Below are 25,395 nucleotides of genomic sequence, written 5' to 3' on the forward strand. Positions count from 1 at the left end.
AAAATAGGGCATTTTATAAAAAAAAACAAAAACAAAAAAACAACAAACAAATAAATAAATAAGCATAACAGCAGCTATCAAAGCCCACTATCAGAAAGCTCTGTTGGTGTGCAGAAAAGGGGGAGGAGGTGATTTGTGTGCTGCGTGGTATGGCTCTGCAGCAAGCTTTTAAAGCCGCAGAGCACTAAATTGTAAAAAAACAGCCTGGTCACTAGGAGGGTGTAAGCCTGTGGTCCTGAACTGGTTAAAGAGGACTGATAATGTCAGATGGGCCAGGCAGGCGTCTTATAAGATTTCAGCATGTATACATATTTTCAGAGGTCTGTTTTCCAGGATTTGGACACAAGTTCATTTTAAAGTGGACCCGAACTCTTGCACAGGACAGAAGGGAAACAGAGAAATGCACCCTGTGTGTATTTAGAGAGTTTAGCCTGTCTAATTCCCCCTCATCTGTGTCTAATCACAACTGTGATGTGATCGCTCAGCTGTGTCAGCTGACTGCCTCTGTAGAGCAGCTAATTCTTTAGATTGTAAGCTCACAAGGTCAGGGCTCTCTCACCCTTTTCTGCTTTGGATTTTGCTACACATTTATTCTAATTAATTCTGTCACTGTTATTGCCAATTCTGTACTTTGTACCATTCGGTATTTTGTACCAACTCTGTATTTTATATATTGGTGTATACCATTGTCTGTATTTTGTACCCCATGTTTGTTTCTTACTTTTAGGCCTCTTTCACACCAAGACATTAAGGTCGCATAACGTGCCCCTAACACAACACATGTTAGCTTTGAAGTTGGACCGACGTTACATTGATCTGCGTTATGCGTCTCTTGATGCGTACTTGATGCGTACTTTTTGACGTATGCGGATCAAACAAAAACGGCGTATGCGGCACATTTTTTTTTTAAACAAACATTACTGAGCATGTGCAAACATCCGAACACAGCTACATACGAGTAGAACGCACACATGCTGCACTTTCATTTACCGTGCTGCGTTATACTCCAACGCAACGTGGGCACTGTGAACAACCCATTGATTTATTATTGCTGTGAGTTGGGCTGCGTTACAGGCTGCTGTAATGTGGGACTTTAACATCCCACCGTGAAAGCAGCCTTAACAGTGCCACGGAATTTGATGCCGCTTTATAAATCAATAATAATAATAATTTGTAAACATAGGATATTAATCTTATGTCTGCTTCCATGAAAGCAGGGAGTAGACGCACTGCAGATTTATTGCCCGATTTGTAGTATCAATAACAAAGAAATGTTTTTCTTTAAGGCCTCTTTCCCACCAGGACGTTGCGTTTTAGGGGACGTTATGGTCGCACAACGTGCCCCTAACGCAAAGTCTGGTGGTGTTGGAGGAGGACGCCAGAGTGAGCCGCGTTATGCAGCTCTTTGTGCGCACTGCGCGGTACAGACTTCAGAGACCACATGATCGTTTCGATCACCTGGTCTCCGTGGCGCTGATTGGGTGGCGGGACCACGTGATGCGGGGTGTTCCACTCCGCATCACATGGTCCCGCCAGCCAATCAGCGGCCGCTCCAGGAAGACAACACTGCAAGTGCAGTAAATATTAAGTAGCCATGTGCCTGGCTACATTAGCGGACTCTCCCCGCCTCCTCTCCGGCAGCATATATAAAAAAAAAAAAACAGTACTGAGCTTGTGCAAACAGTCTAGTACGGCTAAAGCCACATATAACGTACTGCATGCTGCACTTTCCCAGAACGTGCAGCGTTACCCTGTAACACAACGTGGGCACTGTGAACAGCCCATTGATTTTTCATTACTGTGAGTTGGGCTGCGTTAAAGGCTGCACTGACGTGCACCTGTAACGTCTTACTGTGAAAGCAGCCTAAAGGTTGCTGTTGCTTATCTTTTAGAGCAGAGACTAAGTTATGAGTTCAGGTCCGCTTTGAAATCTGAGTTAGAAAACCTACAGGCCCTTAAGAGAAAAACAGATAACAGACAAGTTCTTATTATCACTTATTACAACTGCACATTATGTAATATATTAAAGGACATCCGAGGTGAAAATAAACTAATGAGAAAAACAATTGTATCTATCCTCCTCCTAAAAATGACTTTTTAAGATATCCCAGTTTTATTTTATATTGAAATCTAGTTTTTAGGTTTTACTGTTTCATTGTCTCAGCTCAATGACACCTTCTTTGAATTATGCCAGAGCTCAAATCTATGAATTATTGACCCTTTTAATCTATTTTCTGCCCTCAAAAGCCATTTTCTGGCAGGGAAATGTTTTTTAGCTTTAATTACTTATAACTGAGGGTTATGCTATAGTCTGACCCAGTCCGACCCGGGCAGAAACTGTCACTTGCATACCTGATTTTTAACTCTTTCAGGCAGAGAAAGTAAAAAAAGGAACACAGCGTAGTTATTTGTGTGCTTGGCACTGTAAATACACATATCTATCTTATCGTGTCACATGTCACCTCGGTTGTCCTTTAAGTACATTTTTGATACAGGGCTGATTATTGATTACCCACTCCCTGCCTTCCAAACTAAGCTGTGGCCTCTACCCTCCAAACTATCCCATCATCTCCTATACTCACCTACATCTTTGGAGTCGTGTGACTCCAGCAACCAGCCAGATACTGCATGGAGCTGAAGCACTTCTGAATGCAATCAGCGTCTCTACTGGCCCCCACTCAATAACCACCCCAGAAAGTGGGAGGGGGGAGTCTTAAAAATGTAATAGTGTAGAAAGGTGCTGAGATTGCTTCTTACCAGCCCTCGGCTCTGCTGGACCCCAGGACACTGTACCCCACCAGCGCAATGTCTTTCGATTTGCAGAATCTCAGCAGTTTGCTCTGATTGAGAAATATGTGGCACTCCACCTATGGAGAGAAAAGGTTCATTGGTTAAAGGAGAACTCATTCATCTTCTTTTTATGACCATCATGACCATAATCCTCCTTACACACATCCAACTTATTGCACAACCAACCGCACAACATGACCAACCATACAACAAGTTGTTTACATGACAAGTACGTACACACACGCCAACCAACTAAACAACCAACTCACTTAAGTATTATGCGTGCAAGGTAAATGACAAACTGCACAACATGTCTGCAGCCAAAAACAACAAAATTGTTCAAAAGACTGACACACGTGGCCAACCTGCAAGATAGTTGATCAGATTGAGCCTCTGGTTGGATTTGGGAAACAACCTGTTATCAGTTGGCCATCTTGTTGTTTGCCAGCCGTACACACTCCCAACTTATCTGCCAACAGACAAGTTTGGAAGAAAGATGGGCAGATCGTTGGTAGGTGTATATGAGCCTTTAGTTATGCTAGACTATGGGCTTGATTCACAAAGCGGTGCAAACTGTTTAGCACGGGTGTGCTAAACAGTTAGCACGTGAAGTGCTTTTCGCAGACTTTTGCGCGCGCAAAGTGCCACGTTTCGCGCGATTGCGGACTCTTGCGCGCGCGAATCGCGGCACTTTGCCCGCGCAAAAGTCTGCGAAAAGCACTTCATGTGCTAACTGTTTAGCACACCCGTGCTAAACAGTTTGCACCGCTTTGTGAATCAAGCCCAATATCTCATAACCCCATGCTATGCTTACATTTGATTGTTTTGGAATTCTTCTGGGGTAGCCATACTAGCCAATCGAGCACCTCTCTACCAGTATTACTTTTCTCACACTGTTTTACAAACCCTCATATTGGGTTAGCCGAGTTCCAGTGCCCAGTCCTCTTTTACTCAATCCACATGTTCCACAGCATAAACTCCAGGCCATAGCCTATATGACCCATACAGAAATCTGGCTTTGTATCCATACCCTATATGGGCCGCATCAAACCTTCCAGTTGAAACCTGAAGGCACAAAAGGTTAGAGCAGAGACTATGGCCTGTGGCATTGGCTTTCCCCTAAGGAATGTGTTGCAGCAGCAAGGTGGCAAGGCAAGGAGAAACATGGGCCTGCTGTGGACAATCTCCACTTATTGTAGGTTAGATGTAACTTAATAACATTACTACTAGCTACATAGTTATTTGGGTTGAAAAAAGACATACATCTATCGAGTTCCACCAGAAAATAGGATACAGACTAGCCTGCACCCTCACATATCTGACATACTCTGTTACTCCAGAGTAGGCTGAAAAACCTTACAATGCTTGGACCTCCATACGCAGATCATGTCCCCTAGTCCTCTGCACAACCCTAGGGACAATAAGCAAATCTGCCAAACTTTTATATTGTCCTTTGATGTACTTATACATGTTAAAGTAACTCTGAGGCTACTTCCACACCAAGACGTTGCGTTTTAGGGGACGTTATGGTCGCATAACGTGCCCCTAACGCAACGCATGGTGGTGTTGAAGTTGGACGTCAGATTGAGCTGCGTTATGCAGCTCTCAAAGCAGCCGCTCCAGGTTAGTGATAGGAAGTCCGGATCTTTTTAAGGATTTGGATCATTTGAATCGGATCATTGAAAAGATCCGGATCTTTGAACCAAATCATTTGAATCATTTTACTAGGGAAGCAGACTGGGGGTGAAATGACTAGCAGGACAGGACTTTCCCTGCACAGTACATTCTATATGTTCCTGTTTCTTCCAGACAGACATCCTGTAAACCGAATCTTTCATTGTGATGATCCGGATGATTCGACTCATGAAAAAGATCCGGATCAAATGAACGATTCGTTCATGATCCGGACAACACTACAGTCCCATCAAGAGTCTCTGCAGTGCAGTGAATATTAATTAGCCATGTGGCTGGCCATGGAGGAGGAGGGGAGACCTCCTCCTCCAACATTACTGAGCATGTGCAAACAGTCTAACGTGGCTTAGCTCAGTATGACGTACAGCATGCAGCACTTTGTTTTTAACGTGCTGCGTTACAATGTAACGCAACGTGTTACTGTGAACAGCAACATTGATTTTACAGTGCTGTGAGTTAGGCTGCGTTACTGGCTGCTGTAACGTGGGACTTTAACGTCCCACTGTGAAACCAGCCTGAAGTCTCCTGAAAACAATCTTTTTATTTAAAAAATGTGCTTAACATCTTTGTCCTAACTAAACCGCCACATCTAAATCCCCCCAAACTCGCCCTCCCTCTCCCCGCAAAATCCATGACTTTCTGGTCATGGATTTTGCTGCTGTTGGAGGCAGAGCTATGAGCCGCAGCTCTGCCTCCATTCGCGTCTATCAGCGGCGGATCTCCACCTCTCCCTTGCCCCTCTCAGTGAAGGAAGACTGAGAGGGGCGGAAGACTGAGAGGGGCGGGGGAGAGGCGGTGATCAGGGCTGACAGACGCGCTGAGAGGCAGAGCTGTGGCTCATAGCTCTGCCTCTCACAGAAGCGCTGCCCGGATTGCTCCCCGGCGAGTTAGGGGGGATTTAGTTAGTGTGCACTGTGCAGCGGCGGGAATGCAGCGGTTTAGTTAGGGCAAAGATGTTAAGCACATTTTTTAAATAAAAAGATCGTTTTCAGGAGACTTCAGAGTCTCTTTAATTAGATCTCCTCTAAGGGGACAGGAGCTGATCCCCTTGGGCGACATCGCTGAGCCCTGCTGCACACACGCATGTCACCTGTGTACCTGATGGCGCGCTGGGACAATGAGTGACGCATGCGCAGGGCCGGATTTAGGCCAAGGCCTCCTAGGCCATGGCCTAGGGCACCACAGGAGGAAGGGCACCAAAGCAGCAGGATAAACTGGTGCAGCATTTGCAAGCTTGCAAATGCTGCAATGTAGGGAGATCAGGCGAGCGCCTGACCGGGGTACTCTGCTGCTAGCCGTCTGTGCAGCGGCCGCCTTGCTCTCTGTGCACGTTTGCATTGTGGCCAGTGGCTATGGACTTGGGCAGCATTGGAGACGGAAAGGAAGAGGAAGCTTCTACACTGGAGACGAGCAGAGAAATGAGTGACACTGATGGCTGCTACGGTGTGAAGGCGAGCTGGCTACCTATACTGTAAGGTGGGGTGGGAAAAGGAGGGATTAAGGAAGTCATATGGCTACCTATACTGGAGGGAAAGGGGGAGGGGTCATCTGGCTACATAAACTGTAGGGAAGGGGGAGGGGTCATCTCGCTACCTATACTGGAGGGAAAGGGGGGAGGGGTCATCTGGCTATCTATACTGGAGGGGGGGGGGTCATCAAGCTACCTATACTAGAGGGAAGGGGAAGATGTCATCTCTCCTACCTATACTGGAGGGGGGCGGCTGGTGACAGCGGCCTAGGGCGGTAAAGAGTACAAATCCGGCCCTGCGCATGCGTGACATCAGGTGGCGGCCAGGGGAGAGACGAGAACAATGGGATCGGCTGGGGTTGGGTAGATCTGTCCGGCGGATCGCTCACGGGTTGTGCATCGGGGATCATAGGGTGGCGTACACATGCCTAATTGTCGGCTGAGGTGGTCATTGTTGTCGGCCGCCTCAGCCAACTTAGATCAGGCTTGTGTACGAGGCTTAGGTCCCTCTCCAAGTTCGGTGTCCCCATCTGTATGCCATTTATTTTGTATGGTGCTAGTAAATTAATGAATGGTCTAGTCCAAGCCTATCATTTTGCACCTAAGTAAAAAACTGCATTTACATCATAAGCTGTGGGAACATAACCTCTCTTTGTCCAATCAGAGCTCACCATTACCTGGTCACAGACAGGCTTGTACTTCAGTCCTGGCATACTGAGGATCAGTTCCAGTTGTTTGCTGCTGAAGTTGGACACTCCGATGGATTTCGTGAGTCCGGCATCTTTACAAGCTTCCATGGCCTGCAAAATCACCAATTACTGTAAGAAATCTGTTCTGCTGCAAACACGGGTAAGGTTCATCACATGTGCTCAGTTTTACAAAGAAGCAAATGTCGACGGATCCTATCTAAACAAAAGGATCCGTTCACACATGTCCATTCTGTACATGCCTGTTGTGTCTATTGTAACGGAATGCAACGTCCTGACAATGCACAACGTTTCAGGACACTACACAGAACACAGGCATGTCATAGATAGCATGCAATCCACTACATGTGACGTCATCCTCCAATTCCTGTTCCCTTTGCCTCAGATTACTATTCAGCCTCAGACCCTGAGGGAATTTTGAAGCACTGCAGGCAAAGTAACCTTTTGGACTATAAAATTACTGTGTCCTTTGGAAATTGTAAGTCCAAACAGAATATAGAAAGTTCTCTGGGTAATAGTCCAAATATAAAGGCCCAGGTCCAATTTGGGCTAACAAAATCCTTGATGGTATAGATTGGCATAGAAGGACCCCCGACAGCCTTTGTGTCCACATACTTAACCCTCTATTTGCTAGGGGTAGATCTTGTAAGGAGAGATGATCCCCACCTCTAGCAAACTGTCCTCATGCTGGGTACAGCCCCTTTGCCTCAGGAAGAGAGTTTGGGCATTTTCTCAGATTATGCCAAAACTCTATGGACGTTCGGCAGATGATATAATAACCAATAGTTTATGCTCTGTTATAATGTACTGAAAATGTGGATGCCAATCATGCCTGGTCTACCAGATTCCCTGTCTAGGGGATTGATATCTTAGGCTGTGGACCAGCTAGAAGAATCATTAACTTCTTCAAAGGTGTATCGACCTTGGCCTATTATTTACTGTAAGTGGTGATCTGCTACTTCAAAATATTCCTCAAATGATGTCACAGTGGGGAATTATACTGTATATAGCAGAGTTGAATCACAGGACAATATAGTTCTTGCGTGCCTGTGGACAAGCATGGTTAATGTCTCTTTAACAGTTATTAGTTTATGACTGGGATCTGATTTCTGGCTAACTATCAGTGCCCTAAGGATGTAAAATCAAAGAACGTGCTGGTTCGGCTGCAGAGAAGGCTTATTGCTTTATGGCCCTATCTACAGGAAGATGTAAACATGTAAACAGCCTGGGCTTCTTTTTTAAGCTAAGCTAAAACCTAAAGGGGTATTCCGCAACATGCCTTATGTACGTACTTTCATGCGATAGGTGCATCTGGCACAGATGAATTCGTCAAACATTTCCATCACAAACTGGATGAAATCATGGATGGACACAGTGGATTATACACCGGATCCGCAGTCACTGTCCATGTAGGGAACCTGGTGTCAAGGCTGGGGAGGAAGTAGCCTCTGGGCACACCTGGGGGGATATATAATACAGGAGGCACATCTGGCTATACTGGTGACAGAAGGGTCTACCTAATACAGGCGGCACACCTGGCTATATTGAGGAGGGGGATACCTAAAACCTGGGGAACATCTGTCTATACTGGGAAGGGTGCTATCTAATATTGGGGGCCCATTTGCTATCTTATACTCAGCGATTACTTGGTGGGGAGGGGGCCCACTTTGGAGTCTCCACCTCTAGTGCTGGAGAGCGTTGTCATGGCCCTGCCTGGCGTATTGGGAATGTAGCCTTAGCCTAACCCTGCATATAGATTTTCCAGTGCACTGAAATGTAATCTAAGGGCCAGAAACTAAGATAAGTTTTAGTGTTTTCAGTGTGTCTGTGTGGGTTTTCTCTAGATACTCCTGCACCTCAAAAACATGCTAATACATTAATTGGCTTCCCCACCACCACTCAAACTAGAAGATGTACTAGGAACATTGGAAGCTCCTTTGAGGGACAGTGATTAGTTGAGTGCAGTAAATCTTTGCACTGGCAGATCTCAATGCAGTTCCCAGCTGCCCCATTCATTCCTGTGGAGAGGAGTTGCATTATGATAAGGCAAGGCTGTGCCATGTTTTTCTGAGCAACAGCTCCACCTGCTGGCTACAGATGCTACAAATGAAATGTTCATAGGTCATCTTTCCTGTTTATAAACATATTTTAATGTTGAATGTAAGAAGTAAATAAAAGGTATTTAAAATGCCACTATTAATCCCTTTAATAAGTTATCCTGAATTAGGAAAGTAGTACGTTTAGCAATTTTAATGTGGAGCCATTCCTCCTAGCCTGAGTCAACCTCGACATATAAGAGACAGCCTAGCACAGAAGTAGGGAGGAAATGTGAAACTGTACCTTCCAGGTGTCCCGAATGTCTGTGTTGTGAAAAATAACCTTTTCATTCTCATCTTTGGGGGAAGGATCATCTCCAGGCTGGGGTGGAAGGAGAGGAAATTACATGATCTGTACTTCGTAAAACATACAATGTTTGTTTATAATGTAGCGTTCATTTCAGAGGTAGCTGCAGTTCTGTAGTGTTCTTTTACATCAAATTCTCAGTCCTTATTCTTCCGGAGTAAAAAAAAAGCATTTATTGTATTCATATATAGCACCAAAGATCGATCAACAATTTGGAACTAAAGACATTCCAAGTCTGTGTTAAGATACATTCTACATTCTACATGAGTGCCAATTCACCAAAGGCTGTGCAATAAGAAAAAAATAGTCGGGAAAATAATGCATTCTGTATTTTAGACTTTAATGTGCTAATTTACCAATATTTTCACAGGTGCGGTAGAAGTTGTGTTGTTACATGCTGTTAGGTGCAGAGACAGCATTACAATAGTAAGAGGCATCCTGACATCCCTTTAGATGTACTTGTTTTGTCATACTGACTCTGCTTGCTCTGAATCTACTTCAATCTAGGCACCTATGAGTCTCACCTCTGCTATCTCTTATCCAGGTAGCAACAGCCGGTGCTCCTCTCCTGCAGGTACACCACCCCTGCAATGCAACAACGTATCCAATATGTAGAAGAAGGCACTCCACAGGCTCCAAACTTGCGTTTGACTTCTTTATTCGAGCAACAGCACACACTACATGTTACGGGTACTCTGACCCTTCATCAGGTGCTCTGAATCTAGTCTGTATTAGTCTTTTTTAACATTTTAATTATTTGGAAGCAGGAAATTTGGGCACATGAGGGAGGTGGACAAAAAGGGTGCCGCCATTCACTCCCATAATAAATATTCTTTAATGGGCGCCCAACAGGAAAAAAGGGCGCCGGAGAAAAATAAAGTTTTAAAAGCGGCGCCCGGAGACTTTTAATGTTTTATAACTGCTTCTCATTAAACATTATTTTTAAACGAAAAACAGTACAATACTTTTTTAAAACATTATTTTTAAACGAAAAATTGTACATTTTTTTAAAAACATTATTTTTAAACGAAAAACCGCACAATATTTTTTAAAACGTCATTAATGCTTATCACAGGGGGGTCTTAGGTTTAGGCACCACCAGGGGGGTCTTAGGTTTAGGCACCACCAGGGGGGTCTTAGGTTTAGGCACCATCAGGGGGGTCTTAGGTTTAGGCACCACCAGGGGGGGTCTTAGGTTTAGGCACCACCAGGGGGGTCTTAGGTTTAGGCACCACCAGGGGGGTCTTAGGTTTAGGCACCACCAGGGGGGTCTAGGGGTTAGGGGTAGGTACAGGGAGGGTTCTGTGTGAGAGTAGGGTTAGGTATAGCTTTAGTAACATTCTTATTAATGTTTTATAAAACGTTATTATAAATTTCACTTTTTAAACGGAAGATTAACGTTTTTACAATTGCCGATTTCATACACATTATTTAATGATTTATAACTTTATAAAACATTATTTTTAAACGAAATATAGCACAATTTTTTTTAAACGTTATTCATGCTTATCGTTTAAAACCCTGCGCCCTTTTTTCCCGGCGCCCTTTTTTAACGTACGCTAATTATTTGCCACAGCTTAGATGAACTCAAAGAGACTTAACACATGCCCTACATAGGTTATTTTCCCACTACTTCTTATTTCCCCCACTAGCTCCTTCACATTTTCAAACAGGAACTTAAGAGGGTAAACTGCCGAAGGGAGGCAGGCGAAGCCTGTTTTGTTCCATAATCTCTCTGCTACTGTGAGTTCTGTGAGTCTCGCACTGATCTCCACAGAAGAGATCTGTCGGTAATGGAACTGTGTTTTACTGCATGCTGTAACCTTGGTGAATTGACATTTACTGACATTTGCTGACATTTGTTGAGGTTTTTACCAGACAACTCAATACTTTACCTCACTGCTCGGTAATTTCAGCTTTTCATGCGGTAACAGCCTTGGTGAATTGACAGTTTCCTAAGTGATCAGTAAAATCAGCTGTTTTCAGCATTACCGAATGCGGTAATGCTTGGTGAATTGACGCCAAAGTGTTGATCAGAGTCAAATCACCCACAAAGATACAAAGCTTCCCAGCTCCTAACAGGATGTTAAAGTGGAGGCACTGGAGACACAGGATGGCATAGTGGAAGCACAGGGAGACAGAGGGGGACACTGGAGACACAGGATGGCACAGTGGAGGCACAGGGGGACACTGAAGAAACAGGTTGGCACAGTGGAGGCACAGGGGGGACACTGGAGATGCAGGATGGCACAGAGGGACACTGGAGACACAGTCAGGACAGAGGAGGGCATTGGAGACACAGTATGGCACAGTTGGGACAGAAGAGGACATTGGAGACACAGGATGGCACAGTGGAGGCACAGGGGAACACTGAAGAAACAGGTTGGCACAGTGGAGGCACAGGGGAAAACTGGAGACACAGGATGGCACAGGAGAACAGAGGGGGGCACTGGAGACACAAGATGGCACAGTGGAGGCACAGGGGAACACTGGAGACACAGGATGGCACAATAGAGGCACAGGGGAACACTGGAGACACAGGATGGCACAGTGGAGGCACAGGGGAACACTGGAGACACAGGATGGCACAGTGGATGCAAAGGGGAACACAGGAGGACACTGAAAACACAGGATGGCACAGAGGGACACTGGAGACACAGTCAGGACAGAGGAGGGCATTGGAGACACAGTATGGCACAGTTGGGACAGAAGAGGGCATTGGAGACACAGGATGGCATAGTGGAAGCACAGGGAGACAGAGGGGGACACTGGAGACACAGAATGGCACAGTGGAGGCACAGGGGAACACTGAAGAAACAGGTTGGCACAGTGGAGGCACAGGGGGACACTGGAGATGCAGGATGGCACAGAGGGACACTGGAGACACAGTCAGGACAGAGGAGGGCATTGGAGACACAGTATGGCACAGTCGGGACAGAAGAGGGCATTGGAGACACAGGATGGCATAGTGGAGGCACAGGGGAACACTGAAGAAACAGGTTGGCACAGTGGAGGCACAGGGACAGAAGGCTAGAAAGCATTATTCCTGGTCTTGTATTCCTCTCCTCTAGATTGGTAGCTGGTAAGGGAGGGACTCATCGTCACCTTGGGATAATTTGTGAGTGGAGCGATAAGCGGCTCACTGGGCTAATGCGGGAACACCCCAATCACAATCTATCCTTTAATCTGAGAGACATGATCTGGGTCTCATAAGTATACAAACTGCTGCAACTATGCTTTGCTGGGACTTGCCTTTGCTGTGCTATGCTAGAAGTCTATTGCTGCTGGATGATGCACTGGACAACAAGAGACTGTCTGCCCGCCTTAATGAGGTGGTTGCTGGTTCAATTGGGCCCTTATGCATGTGTGAGGCTGTAAAGGTGTTTGCCCGGGTACGGTATGGTGTGTGACAGCTTGTGAGCAACAGCGATGTTGATTTTAATAGTTTTGTCCAGACACATACTTTTTAGGGAGCAGTGAAAAATGGCGCCAGGCACGGGCGCTATAAAAATAGCGCATCATTGAAAATCATTATTAAACGATATTTATCGTTTTATAAAGTAAACAAATGGCGCCAACCGTCAAAACGTTATTTATTGTTTTAAAACCTGTTTTTTTTTGTCCTGCCTGAACGATATTTATCGTTTTAAGCCCTGCTTTGCTGCCGTTTGGAAAATGTCTAGCCGCCGACTTTAAAGTTTAATAGCACAGCCCCCTTAAAAGATAAACACACCAAATTTGCAGGTTATGTTAAGAAGAAAATTGGGAACAAGAGGGAAAAAACATTTTTCAAAAAGACCTTATAGTGTTTGAGAAAATCGATTTTAAAATTCTCTTTCTGACCGTGGGAAAATTAAACGCCCACCAACTTTAGCGGTTAATAGCAAATGCCAGAAACACCAAATTTGCAGGGAATGTTAAGAAGAACAGTGGGAACAAGAGGAATTTTTTTTTTTCAAAAAGACCTTATACTTTTTGGGAAAATCGATTTTAAAAGTTCAAAGAAAAAAAAGGATACATTTAAATGCCGCCGGTCAAAGACAGAGTGTGGGAAATGTTTCCCAGCAGTTAATAACAAAGGCCCCTTACATTCTAGCAACACCAAATTTGCAGGATATGTTAAAAAGATAGTGGGAAACAATATTTAAAAAAAAATGTAAACATTTTTAATTTTGGGCAATGTTCTGTCTGAGTGTGGGGAAAAAAAAAATGATGTGGGGTCCCCACTCCTGAGCCTCTGTAACCCCTTGTCCCCCATGCAGGCTGGGATAACCAGAATGCGGAGCCCCGGCTGACTGGGGCTTCGCACCCTGAGCTATACCAGCCCGCATGGTCCATGGTATGGGGGGCTCTGGGGGGGAGGGGCGGCCAAGCCTTCCCCTCTCCCCCCGAGCCCTTGTCCAATCCATGGATAAGGGGCTCTTCCCCACCTCCAGTGCCTTAGGAGGAGGTGGGGGCAATGACTTCCTGGGGGGGTTCATGGTGGCATCTAGGAGTCCCCTTTAAGAAGGGGAACCTAGATGCCTGCCTCCCTCCCAGGAGAAATGAGTATAGTGGATTAAATGACCCCTTACCCATTTCCATAAAGGGTTAAATGAAATAAAAACGCAACCACGAGAAAAGTCCTTTTAATGTTCCTAATTAAGCAGAAACACTTACCTGTACCTTTAAGAAAAAATTCCCATGCCAATATCCTCGGGAAAGGTCCCACGCTATAATCTATCTTGCGATCTTCAGAAATACTTACCTGTATCTTTAAGAAAAAATTCCCACGCCAATTTTCTCACAGCAATATCCTGTCTTGCGATCTTCAGATACAGTTGATTGAAGATCTCCGCGCGCACCTGACGCCACACACGCAGCCCCCTGCCGAACTGCTCTCAGCTATACAGTATAGCTGAGAGCAAAAAGCATCTTTAAATTTTGGCTCCAATGGTTCCCATTGGTTCCTTAACAGACCAATGGGGATCAGGAGGATCCCCATTGGTTGATAAGGAACCAATGTGGAGCCTTGAAGCCAAAATTTAAAGATGCTTTTTGCTCTCAGCTATACAGTATAGCTGAGAGCGCGTCTATACAGACGCATTACCGCTGACTCCCGCTGCCCTCCCTGCCTCTCTCACACCTGTCACCCTCACCCATGCTGGCACGCATGGGTGCATTGGGTGCCAGCATGGGTGAGGGTGACAGGTGCGGGGAGGCAGGGAGGCTAGCAGGAGCCGGCGGTAATACGTCTGTATAGATGCGCTCTCAGCTATACTGTATAGCTGAGAGCAGTTCGGTGGGGGCAGCATGCAAGGCGTATGTGGCGTCGGAGATCTTCAATCAAAGTAAAGAAGATTGCAAGATAAAGGATACTGTATTAGCTGGATCAATTACCGAGGATATGGGCGTGGGAACATTTTTTTAAAGGTACAGGTAAGTATTTATGGTTAATTTAGATTAATAAAATACTTTTTTCGTGGTTGCGTTTTTATTTCATTTTAACCCTTTGTGGAAATGGGTAAGGGGTACGTTGTCAGCCGGGGCTCCGCATTTTTGCTATCCCAGCCTGCATGGGGGACAAGGGGTTACAGAGGCTCGGGAGGGGGGCCCCACGCCATTTTTATTTCCTTAACCTCCTAAGCGTTACGCCGTTACTGAGCATTACGCCGCTAAGTGTGCACAACCCCCCGATTGCCCAGGATACCCCCGATTTACCCGCTTTTATATTACCCAGCCTGGTTCCAGCAATCGGCACAGCTCCAGTCTTCTCTATGGGGGGGGGATCGTACATGACATCATGCGCACACCCGCTTCTCCCCATAGAGAAGACCGGAGCTGTGCGGTGAAGCTGGAATCAGGCTGGGTAATGTATAAGCGGCTGAATCGGGGGGATCCTGGGCAATCGGGGGGTTGTGCGCACTTATACTAGCTAGCCTAGTGCTAGCTAACGGAAGCAGTAGATTTGGGCGCATGAGACAAGTGGACAAAAAGGGCGCCCCATTCACTTCCATTATAAATATCGTTTAATGGGCGCTGAACAGGGAAAAAAAGGCGCCGGAGATTTTTAAGGATTTATAACTATGTTTGTGATGATTTAAGTTTACAAAATGAGCCCGTGACGAATAACGTTTATGAAGATACTAAATCACTATTTCTAAAACATTTCTAAAACATTATTATCCACCCAAAAAAATAATTTACATTTTTTTCTTTACATTTTTTATTTATTAATGTCTGTAAAACATTATTATCCATAGGGGGTTTTAGGTTTAGGCACCAACAGGGGGGTCTTAGGTTTAGGCACCAACTGGGGGGTCTTAGGTTTAGGCACCACCAGGGGGGTCTTAGGTTTAGGCACCAACTGGGGGGTCTTAGGTTTAGGCACCAACTGGGGGGTCTTAGGTTTAGGCACCAACAGGGGGGTCTTAGGTTTAGGCACCAACTGGGGGGTCTTAGGTTTAGGCACCAACTGGGGGGTCTTAGGTTTAGGCACCAACAGGGGGGTCTTAGGTTTAGGCACCAACTGGGGGGTCTTAGGTTTAGGCACCAACTGGGGGGTCTTAGGTTTAGGCACCAACAGGGGGGTCTTAGGTTTAGGCACCAACAGGGGGTCTAGGGGTTAGGGATAGGTACAGGGAGGGTTTTTAATAAACGTAAATATAAGTTTCACTTTACAAATAGGGAAGATTAACGTTTTAAGAATTGCCGATCTCATACACATTATTTAGTGATTTATAAATTCTTAAAACACTATTTATAAACGAAATTCTACACAATATTTCTATAAACGATATTTTCCATTTATCGTTTATACCACGCGCCCTTTTTTCCCGACGCCCTTTTCGTACGTACGCCTAGCTAACATCTTATTCATCCTTAGAAACTAATAGTTTTATAACAGGGGACTCAGGCTAGCAAAACCTCTGAAGCGGCATGCCTGACACAGTGTCCTGCATACCACTCAGGAGGTTAAAGGGAACTGAGCACATTCTCTTTCAATGGAATCTCTCCTGGCATAGAAGCTGCCATGTTCCCCCCTCCCCTTCTCACATTCCTTATTTACAGAAGTCAGAGATGCTATCTTGACACATTGACACAAACTCAGTCTTTGAAGACACACTCCTAATTACTAACCCCCTTTGTTGTCTAATAGCATTGTTTACCTCTTGGTAATTAGCCCAATAAAACAATTAGGAACCTGAAAGCTCTGCGGGCCGGGGACGGCCCGGGCAGCCCTGCTGAAACAGGGTAATTAATCTACTTTGAATGTAAAATACAAGGTAAAATGAAAGTTTATTTTAATAATGAAACAGATTGTCGGCATGCATTTTTCATGTGCTATAGAAATGTCCTGAATGATAAAAAAGGTGCTCGGTTCACTTTAATCACAATTGACCTTTGTCACGTGCTTGCTTGTTTAAAACAATAGTGTGAGCCAAGGTTATATCTACCTAGTGAATTAAAGGATATAATTGGTGGTGTTCCATTGTCTCTTCCCCCTCCCTCTGTGGCTATGCTAGCTGGTAAGGGCAGGTCTTCTCTGCCCCCCATTGTTTCTTGTCATTATGCCACTGCCTTTATTAGTAGCTGATAAAGAGTAGAGAAACCGAGAGCCCAATATAGTGTAGTATGTTAAGCATAAATGAAGTAAAGGTTATCGTGAGAAAATTATACTCACAAACATGGGTTACCACACAGGCAACCACTGTATAGGCACACACTGAGGCGCTACACCTGCTATTGCTGAAATTCTGTCTTGTCCCCATTTTTATTGCCTGATGAAGCGGGCTGGGCCTGCGAAACGCGTTGCACTGTTTTGGGGTACTAATTAATAAATGTGACTACTATTCAGACAGTCTTTCGTGTCTGCTTTATGGAGGTAAGTCCACCACTTCCTCCCAGCAAATTTTAAAGTTTTTATCCACTTTTATCCTGCTGGCGCCTCTGTTCTCCTACTGCTTTATTAGTAGCTGCAACATTTATGCTGTTTATTACCTGTGCGTGCCGCTCCCATTGTTCTATCTTACTATGTGCAATGGAGATGAAGGTGTTCTATAAATAAATAATAATAGTACAGGATTCTACCTTCTCAGCCTTCCACTGGGATTTGAAGGGAGTTCCTCATGTTTGGAGAGTTACAAAGACGCCGTTCACCCTGAAAAAGGGTTCCCCCAGGAAACATCGCTATACAACACTTGAGGGTTTTTACACCTGACCAGTGCATTGGCGGTGCAATGCTCAGCAACCATCGCACATCAACACACAAAATGTCGTTCATATGACCCAGCAGCAGAGTGCGCTGACAGGGTCATATGCATAGAGCCGTCACCCCCCCCCCTCAAACACCCCTCGCAACCTGCTACCAGTGATGTACTCTATGCTGGACAGGAAGTACGTCACTGGGATTCCCGATAATCCCCGCTGTATTCCCGTTGTTCCACGCATGCGCTCTGCAACACCACCAGCAACCGTTTTAAAAGGTATGCGTTGACCCATTGACTTGGCCGTAACGCATCCCTGCTTTGGTTGAGTGGTGGATTAGGCACTTCCACCACAACAAGATGAGGTCAGAGTGTTAGCCAGGCCCCATTGTCATTGTGTTACCCTGCGGTAAAACAAGGTAATGCAAAGGGGCCTCAAAGTCTATTACAAAAAGTACTCCACTCATCAGTTTTTCTGTGCGTCACTTTTTCTATATGAGTTGTCCAACAGTTTTGCATTGCTATCAATAGTTTTTCTGCATGTGAAGAATGCATTCAAGTGGGAACAAGACCATTGATTGAACATTGCAGTTTTCCTGTGCAGAAAATGCACATAAAACTGACGAGTGGAGACAGGCCCTTAAAGGTACTCAGAGCTCTAAAATGAAAAAAGATTTTATACATACCTGGGGCTTCCTTTAGCCCCATCAGCTCCGATCGCTCCCACGCTACCATCCTCCGGTCCTCCAATGCCCGCGGCCAGCTATGCAGGAGAAGTGCACTCTTTGCATATCTCTCCAGCGGCACACTTCTCATACGCCAGACTGGCTTGGACTGACGCAAGTGCGCGGACCCGGTTCTCATAGCTGCGGGCAGCGGAGGACGAAGGTGTGGGAGTGATCCGAGCGGATGGGGCTGGAGGAAGCCCCAGGTATGTATAAAATCTTTTTAATTGTAGAGCTCTGGTACACTTTAAGGTGATATTTTTAGTTAGCGGACATCACCGCTCTGCCGCTCTGCTTCAGTTGCTTACCTGCCTGTCCCATTGACAAAGGAACTTTCTGAAACGCTGCGTCTGGGTAATGCAGCTGCGTTTTGTACCTCGCTTCCTCACTCTGTGTATATTGCATTTGCATTGGACTGTTTGTTATCCATTGCTTTAGATACCAGTATCAGTTAGTACCTCCTACTGTCAGCAGTTATAACAGTTTGTTATTGGATTTCTGCGTTTTAGTGTGCATTTTGTTTGCACTTAATTTATTGCCTGTATGCTGTATCCATCAGGTCTACTGATTACTGTTGTGTACTTTTGTATATACATTTTCCATTGTGCCTCTTTGCATGTATTTGATTGCACTTTGTCAGCCTACGTCTTTCCAGGGGCGTAGCAATAGGGGTTGCAGAGGTAGCGGCCGCATCGGGGCCCTTGGGCCAGAGGGGCCCTGAAGGGCCCTCCCTCAACTGCAGTATTAGCTCTCTATTGGTCCTGTGCTCATAATAATCACTTCTATAGATACTTTGAATAGTGGTAATCATTAACAAGCTGCTCCCCATCCACTTCTTTCACCTCTAATGCTGTAGTTACTATTGGCAGGTTTTGGTGCGCCGTATCAATTGTTATGTATAGAGTGCTAAGGGGGCCCCATTATAAAACTTGCATCGGGGCCCACAGCCCCTTAGCTACGTCACTGCGTCTTTCAATATATCTATTTGCATTAGAAACTACATGGTGTGCGTGTTTTTTCATGTATATAGTTTGTTATATGTTACAGAGCACCCTAGACTAATATAGCTAGTATCAATTGCATATATGGTGTGCATCCTCATGTGTACATATTGTCTGATATTTTTAGTTAGCAAATCCCAGAGTCTGTCTTTAACTGCTTCCAAACCGCAGTAATTGAAATCTATGCCCTGTTTATGGTTTCTTATTCCTGCCAGGGTGCAGATTTCAATTACCGCGTGGCACAGATTCACCACTACCACTGACCGCACTGCTCTCCCGTCGCTATGATGGCAGAGCTCTGTAAGCTGGTCAGGAACCGATTTCATTGGCTACCGATCCCGTGATCACTGTGAGCCAATCTCTGTGGCTTACAGTGATCACAGAGTCAGGAGCCAATCAGAAATCACTGGGCCCCCATGCAAAACTTTGAATGAAGACCCCCTACCCCCCACCACCACCATTCGCTTTCTGCACAGGTAAACTGAGAGCCAATTTTAATCAATTGGCTAGTGCACACTTGAATGTGTTTTCCTGCATGCATTTTCTCTTATCAATTACGGTACATTAGCTCCTGTACTAAAACGTGCATGTTTTCACAGGTACAGACACACATGGTGTGCATACAGAAAACCAACTGACGAGTGTGTTCCCATCCTCAGCTTATTACACTCACTCTGTCCATCTCTGATGGAACAGAACTGGCTCTGCAGACTCATTCAACATCACTACAGTACACAGCACTTGGGGGGGGGTGGAGAGGCTGGGGGCAGAACTGGCTCTGTAGACTCCTCCAGCATCACTACAGTACAGAGACCTTGGGGAGGGGTAGAGAGGCTGGGGGCTGGGAGTTGTACACAAGAGTCTGCTGCACACTGAATAGGGATCGTCTGCAAATCTTTCTCTACAAAACTTTGTACGATTCCTTATGAGTGGCTGAGCAGATGCTGTCATTAAAACAATTGGTCAGAGAGCAGAAAGGTTTTTTTTTCTCTCCCTGTCCTTAGTTGTCAGTCTCTCAGGAAAGGGAAAAGAAACTTCTCACCCCACAGGGCCCCCTGCGGCTTCTCCACCCATGGGCCCCCCTGCGGCTGCATCCCTTGCAGGGTCAATTGTTACGCCCCTGGAGCCAATGAAATTGTCTCCTGACTCGCTCACAGAGCTCTGCCATCATAGCAACTGCAGAGCGAGTGGCCTGCAGCGATGTGTGAGCTGCGAGATTTTTCCATTTTTTGGTACCAGTGGTCTCTGGTCCTTAAAGGACTTACGAGGCCTGTTTGCTCAAAAAAAAATAAAAAAAAGTTAGATACCTGTGTCAGTTTGTGAGGCACGGACAGCGTCGGACTGGGAGGTGGAAAAGCTGAGAAAAACCACCTGCTGGCCAAGCAGCAGAAACCCTGTGTTATCACTCCCAACAGAAACCTGCAGCAAGTCTTCACTGTGAGCAGCAACACCTGATTACTGCTGCTTGGCCAGCAGGTGGATTTCCTCAGTTTTTCCACCTCCCAGTCCGACACTGGGCACGGAGGACGCCATCCGCGCCCTCCGTGCCATTCCACCGGGTCCCCGCCGCTCAGTATCCCCCCGAAGGTCCCCCGACCGCACGGCCCGGGTCGGGCTCTTCAGCCTTCACAAAGATGGCCACCGGAGCTGGCCGCGGCTGCGCAGTCCGCATAGCCGCGAGTGCGGCTGCGCAGCTCTAAGGCTAACCCCCCGATCCACGTAACAGGCTGTTTCCTGTAGCGTGGATCGGGGGGTTGGCCTTAGAGCTGCGCAGCCGCACTCGCGGCTATGCATACTGCGCAGCTGCGGCCAGCTCCGTCAGCCATCTTTGTGAAGGCTGGAGAGCCCGGGCCGTGCGGTCAGGGGACGGTCGGGGGGATACTGAGTGGCGCGGACCCGGCGGAACGGCACGGAGGGCGCGGACGGCGTCCTCCGTGCCTCACAAACTGACACAGGTATCTAACTTTTTAAAAAAAATTTAGAGCAAACAGGCCTCGGAAGTCCTTTAAGGGGCCAGAGAACGCTGGTATGCAAGTGGTTAATAGAGTGATTGTTATATTCAATTCTGAAACCATATTAAGGACTAGATTGTAGGGCTGGGGCCCACTTGAAATCAAAAATGTTTCTCAAAAACACTAGTGTTTTAGATAGTGATTTTAACACTAAACAACCAGCGCTTTCCAGGACAATTTCATGAATTGCATTCCTTGAATGACATCCCACCGCTATTTGGGCAAATCACAATCACTTCTGTGGAATCAGCGTATACCGTATAGGATTGTAATGCTTGTAACGTTTTGGAATCACAATCGATTCTTAGAAAACAGAAAGTGCCCTAGTGGGCCCGGGCCTAAAATTCAGAGACAGCTAACTTTTTCAGCTATGATCTCAGCAACCAATCGGATTCAGGGTGCAAGGAAGAAGAACTGATGATTACTGATGCTTTCTGTGCTTTATTTTACAGGATTAGTTTGTAAACCAGTGTAGTGATGATGTAAGACTATACCTTAAATTCCACAGGCGTGTGTATTAGAAACAAGTCCATATAATCCAGCTGTAAGTCTTTCAAAGAGCTCTCAAGAGCCGGACGGACCCTTTCAGGGGCGTGATTGTTACTCCACAGCTGAGGGTTCAAAACAAGAAGAACAAAATTAGTAATTGGAACCTGACATAGAAAAATAGAACATCAGCAATCACCTACAGCAGGGGTTCCTCTTTTGGGAGCTCTGTCCCTCTTTCCTCCTCATTTGTCCCTCTTTCAGGACTTTGTCCCTCAGCCTAACACAGGATTGCGTGATTATCATTAAGCTGTGTGGGAATTTGCATGTCTGCTCTCATTGGCTGATATCCATAGAAAAGCCTGCTCCTCCTCTCACACCTTGCCCGTCATAGCGTTCAGCTTTGCCTTAGCTGATTGCTGGGTTCCTTATGTGAAGTTTGAATATTGTATTGCATTACCTTGCCTTGCCTACTTGGACGTTTACTGCACCCGCAGGGGTACAGTGAAGTCTTTTCCTATCCTGATAGTTTGGAGACTGGTACTGGTAGTATTCTTGCTAGTCCTGTTCCTGTGGACGTAACTATAGGCTGCGGTTGCTATTAGTTACGCTCCTACTTGTTTGTCTTGTCCGTGCCAGTGTGGATGTTTGCTAATCGCTGGGGCAGCGATTAGATTGGCAAGCATTCCGTCTGTCTGTCTGTTGTCTGTCCTTGTTGCTCAGTGTGGTGAACATCAAATGCTCAGTGCTGCGGTCGCACTGAGCAACCATTGTGTCTTGTTTATTGTGGCGGTTATCAGAAGCTGGCAAGCATTCCGTCTGCCCATGTTGGGATTACCATTAGCAAATGTAGTATGCTACTCAAATACTACAGCAGTTTATCAAACATGACTGGCATTACTTTATGGAGAGTTAACCTCATGTGTTGCAGCTCTCCTTCCCCTTCATAGGTGGCAGCTCTCCTACTACTTGAACTTCCCCATTGCCCCATCTTGTGTAACATCCCCCTATGCCTTTGCACATATTAGTGGTTGTCCACAATTCGGTTGGCTCTTCCTAACTGAAGAAGACTTTGTTAACTACTGTATACTGTGCTATGTTATCTGTCTGCTAACCAATAAATGGTTTCCTCATCTCTCTTTGTGAAGTGTGGATGAACACGACAAAAAAAATCCCATATGAGGGTCCTCCTACCTTTCCAGTATAGAAGATGTTTTCTCTTTTTACTGTCCCATCAGCAATCTTCTCATTGATGGCCCGACCTACTTCCACCTCATTGCCGTATATAAAAGCACAATCAATGTGGCGATATCCAACTTCAATAGCCACTTTCACAGCCTCGCCAGCCTGCTCTTTGGTGTACTACAAAAATCCAAGACAAAACCAAAGAAGAGAAGATACAGTAATATCATCGAGCATAATTAGTTATGTTCCCCAATGGTCTTCAGCTGTGAAGAGCCAAAGTAAGCCAGACCAACAAAAGGAGTAGTACTAGAAAAAGTGTCCTAGAACTTCAAGAATTTATTGGGCTGACAGAATTGCAATATACTTTTTGACCCTCAGAACTTCCTCTTTGCTCTAAAAGATAAGCAACAGCACAATAACCTTTAAACAAAAGACATTTCTTTGTTACAGTTTACAGAACTCTTGCAATAAATCTGCAGTGTGTCTACTTCCTGCTTTCATGGAAGCAGACAAAGGGTTAACATCCTGAGCTAACAGATTAGCTGTGTCTGCTGAATTTCTGTGCTGACAAAGCTGAGAGATCAAATTACACTTATCTACTTACAGATGAGGGGGAATTAGACAGGCTCTTCTCTCTGTTTTCCTTGTGTCCTGTGCAAGAGTTCAGGTCAACTTTAAATTCCAGTACCATCCCATCCATTTCTTTATACAACCAGCGGTTGGGTTTTATAATTCCATAAAACCTTTATTGAGAAATAATTCCACAAATAATCTTGGCATGGTTCTATGGCATTCCCTACTGCTGGTGGCGTCCTCAGGGGCGGATTTGTACTCTTTACCGCCCTCCTGTAGTATGGGTAGCCCATTGACCCTTCCCTTTAGTAAAGCAGCCCGATGACTCTTCACTCCCTCCTCTAGTTTTGATAGTTTGATGACCCCCCCCCCCCCCTTCCCCCTAGTATAGGTAGACTGATGACCCCTCTCCCTTCCCTTTAATATAAGAAGCTAGATAACACTCCCCCTTACGTATAGCTAGCCTGATGACCCCTCCCTCACTCCAGTATAGGTAGCCAGGTGACCCTTCCTGCCCCCCACCCCAGTATATTCTGCTGCCGTCCCGCCCTTGATCCTGTGGTGCCCTAGGCCATGGCCTATGTGGCCTTGCCTTAAATCCGGCCCTGGTCGTCATAGACCACTTCCTGGTTGGCTTATGCCAAAAAATGGCCCCTTTGCTCCACCCATGGCTGTTTGCAAACCCTGCAGCTGGGCTAACGTTTCACCAAGCAACAAAGGCACACACATTTGGTACAGATGGAAGTTAGTAACTTTATTCTTTTCATTTGGGGAGACAAGACAAAACAGAAAACATTAACTGTATATTGTGCTTTTCTCCTGGTGGAGCTGCAGCCACTAGGACACGCTCTATAGGCAGCAGCAGCAGTGTTAGGGAGGTCTCCTACTGAATAGGTGCTGGCTTACTGAACAGGAAGAATCCAGCCACTAAATGACCCATATTCTTCCACAGCTAAGAGTTAGAGTGTCTTACCTGCTCTGGGGCATAGGTGCCAAACCCCAGCACTGGCATCTTGTGCCCATCATTCAGCACGACGTAGGAGTCTGGTCTCAGGGCCATTATAATGCTACCTCTGGGCTCCCGATGCACAATGACTTCTCACCTGCTATTGCACTTGACTTTGTGTGGACACCACTGACCCCTCCTCCCAGAGCTACTCATTCTCTCGGCAAGGCTGTCCTGCACACAAGACCTAAATATCATATTACTGAGTTAATTAACCCTTCCGCACCAACCACCTTTCTTCCTTCTTTACAGCACATAGACTTACGTGACATATACCATATATTAGCAAACTGCTCAGCAAAGCCCTGAATATTGAAAATGCTAACATTCTTTTATCCCTGTTATCGCCCCATGCAGTAAAATCCTTTAATGCAGAATGAGACTGATCTATTTATTTTAGAGGTCTGGTCACAGTGTTACGCTCCTGAGTTTCAGTGTGAGATACGCAAGGACATCAGTACTGCACTGTCTGATGGGCACGCTTAACCACTTAAAGAGACACTGAAGCGAAAAAAAAATTATGATATTATGATTTGTATGTGTAGTACAGCTAAGAAATAAAACATTAAGATCAGATACATCAGTGTAATTGTTTCCAGTACAGGAAGAGTTATGAAACTCCAGTTGTTATCTCTATGCAAACAAGCCATTAAGCTCTCCAACTAAGTTAGTCGTGGAGAGGGCTGTTATCTGACTTTTATTATCTCAACTGTAAGTGAACTGTTTACTTTTTCTCTGCTAGAGGAGAGGTCATTACTTCACAGACTGCTCTGAAAGACTCATTTTGAATGCTGAGTGTTGTGTAATCTGCACATATTATAGAATGATGCAATGTTAGAAAAAACACTGTATACCTGAAAATAAAAGTATGAGAATATTTTCTTTGCTGCTAATCTTCTAGTAATTATTCATAGTACACAACCAATTCATTATATCATATATTTTTTTTTCGCTTCAGTGTCTCTTTAAGGACCAGGGGATTTTTCAGTGATCGGTGCTGCGTGGGCTCTGCAGCCCGCAGTACCGATCAGGAGTGCAGCAGGGCGATCAGACTACCCCCCTTTTTTCCCCACTAGGGGGATGTCCTGCTGGGGGGGTCTGATTGCCGCCGGCTACATTTGCTTAGCGGGGGGGGGGCCTCTTCAAAGCCCCTCTCCGCAG

General features: G+C 45.6%; 1 protein-coding gene across 1 annotated transcript in view; it reads right to left on the reverse strand.

Moving 5' to 3' along the window:
• Positions 1–24,339, reverse strand: part of LOC137564255 (aldo-keto reductase family 1 member C1-like) — a 43,270-nt gene extending 18,931 nt beyond the window's left edge. Inside the window, exons 1-6 of the mRNA XM_068277905.1 lie at positions 24,202–24,339; positions 22,665–22,832; positions 21,479–21,595; positions 8,998–9,075; positions 6,628–6,750; positions 2,758–2,867 (exon numbers count right to left, since the gene is read on the reverse strand). Coding sequence (XP_068134006.1) covers positions 2,758–2,867; positions 6,628–6,750; positions 8,998–9,075; positions 21,479–21,595; positions 22,665–22,832; positions 24,202–24,288 — 683 coding nt within the window. The 5' untranslated portion in view covers positions 24,289–24,339. The remainder of the gene's footprint in view (positions 1–2,757; positions 2,868–6,627; positions 6,751–8,997; positions 9,076–21,478; positions 21,596–22,664; positions 22,833–24,201) is intronic.
• Positions 24,340–25,395: the final 1,056 nt, after the last annotated feature.

The sequence above is a fragment of the Hyperolius riggenbachi genome, chromosome 3, assembly GCF_040937935.1.
Source record: "Hyperolius riggenbachi isolate aHypRig1 chromosome 3, aHypRig1.pri, whole genome shotgun sequence".
NCBI classification, from domain to species: Eukaryota; Metazoa; Chordata; class Amphibia; order Anura; family Hyperoliidae; genus Hyperolius; species Hyperolius riggenbachi.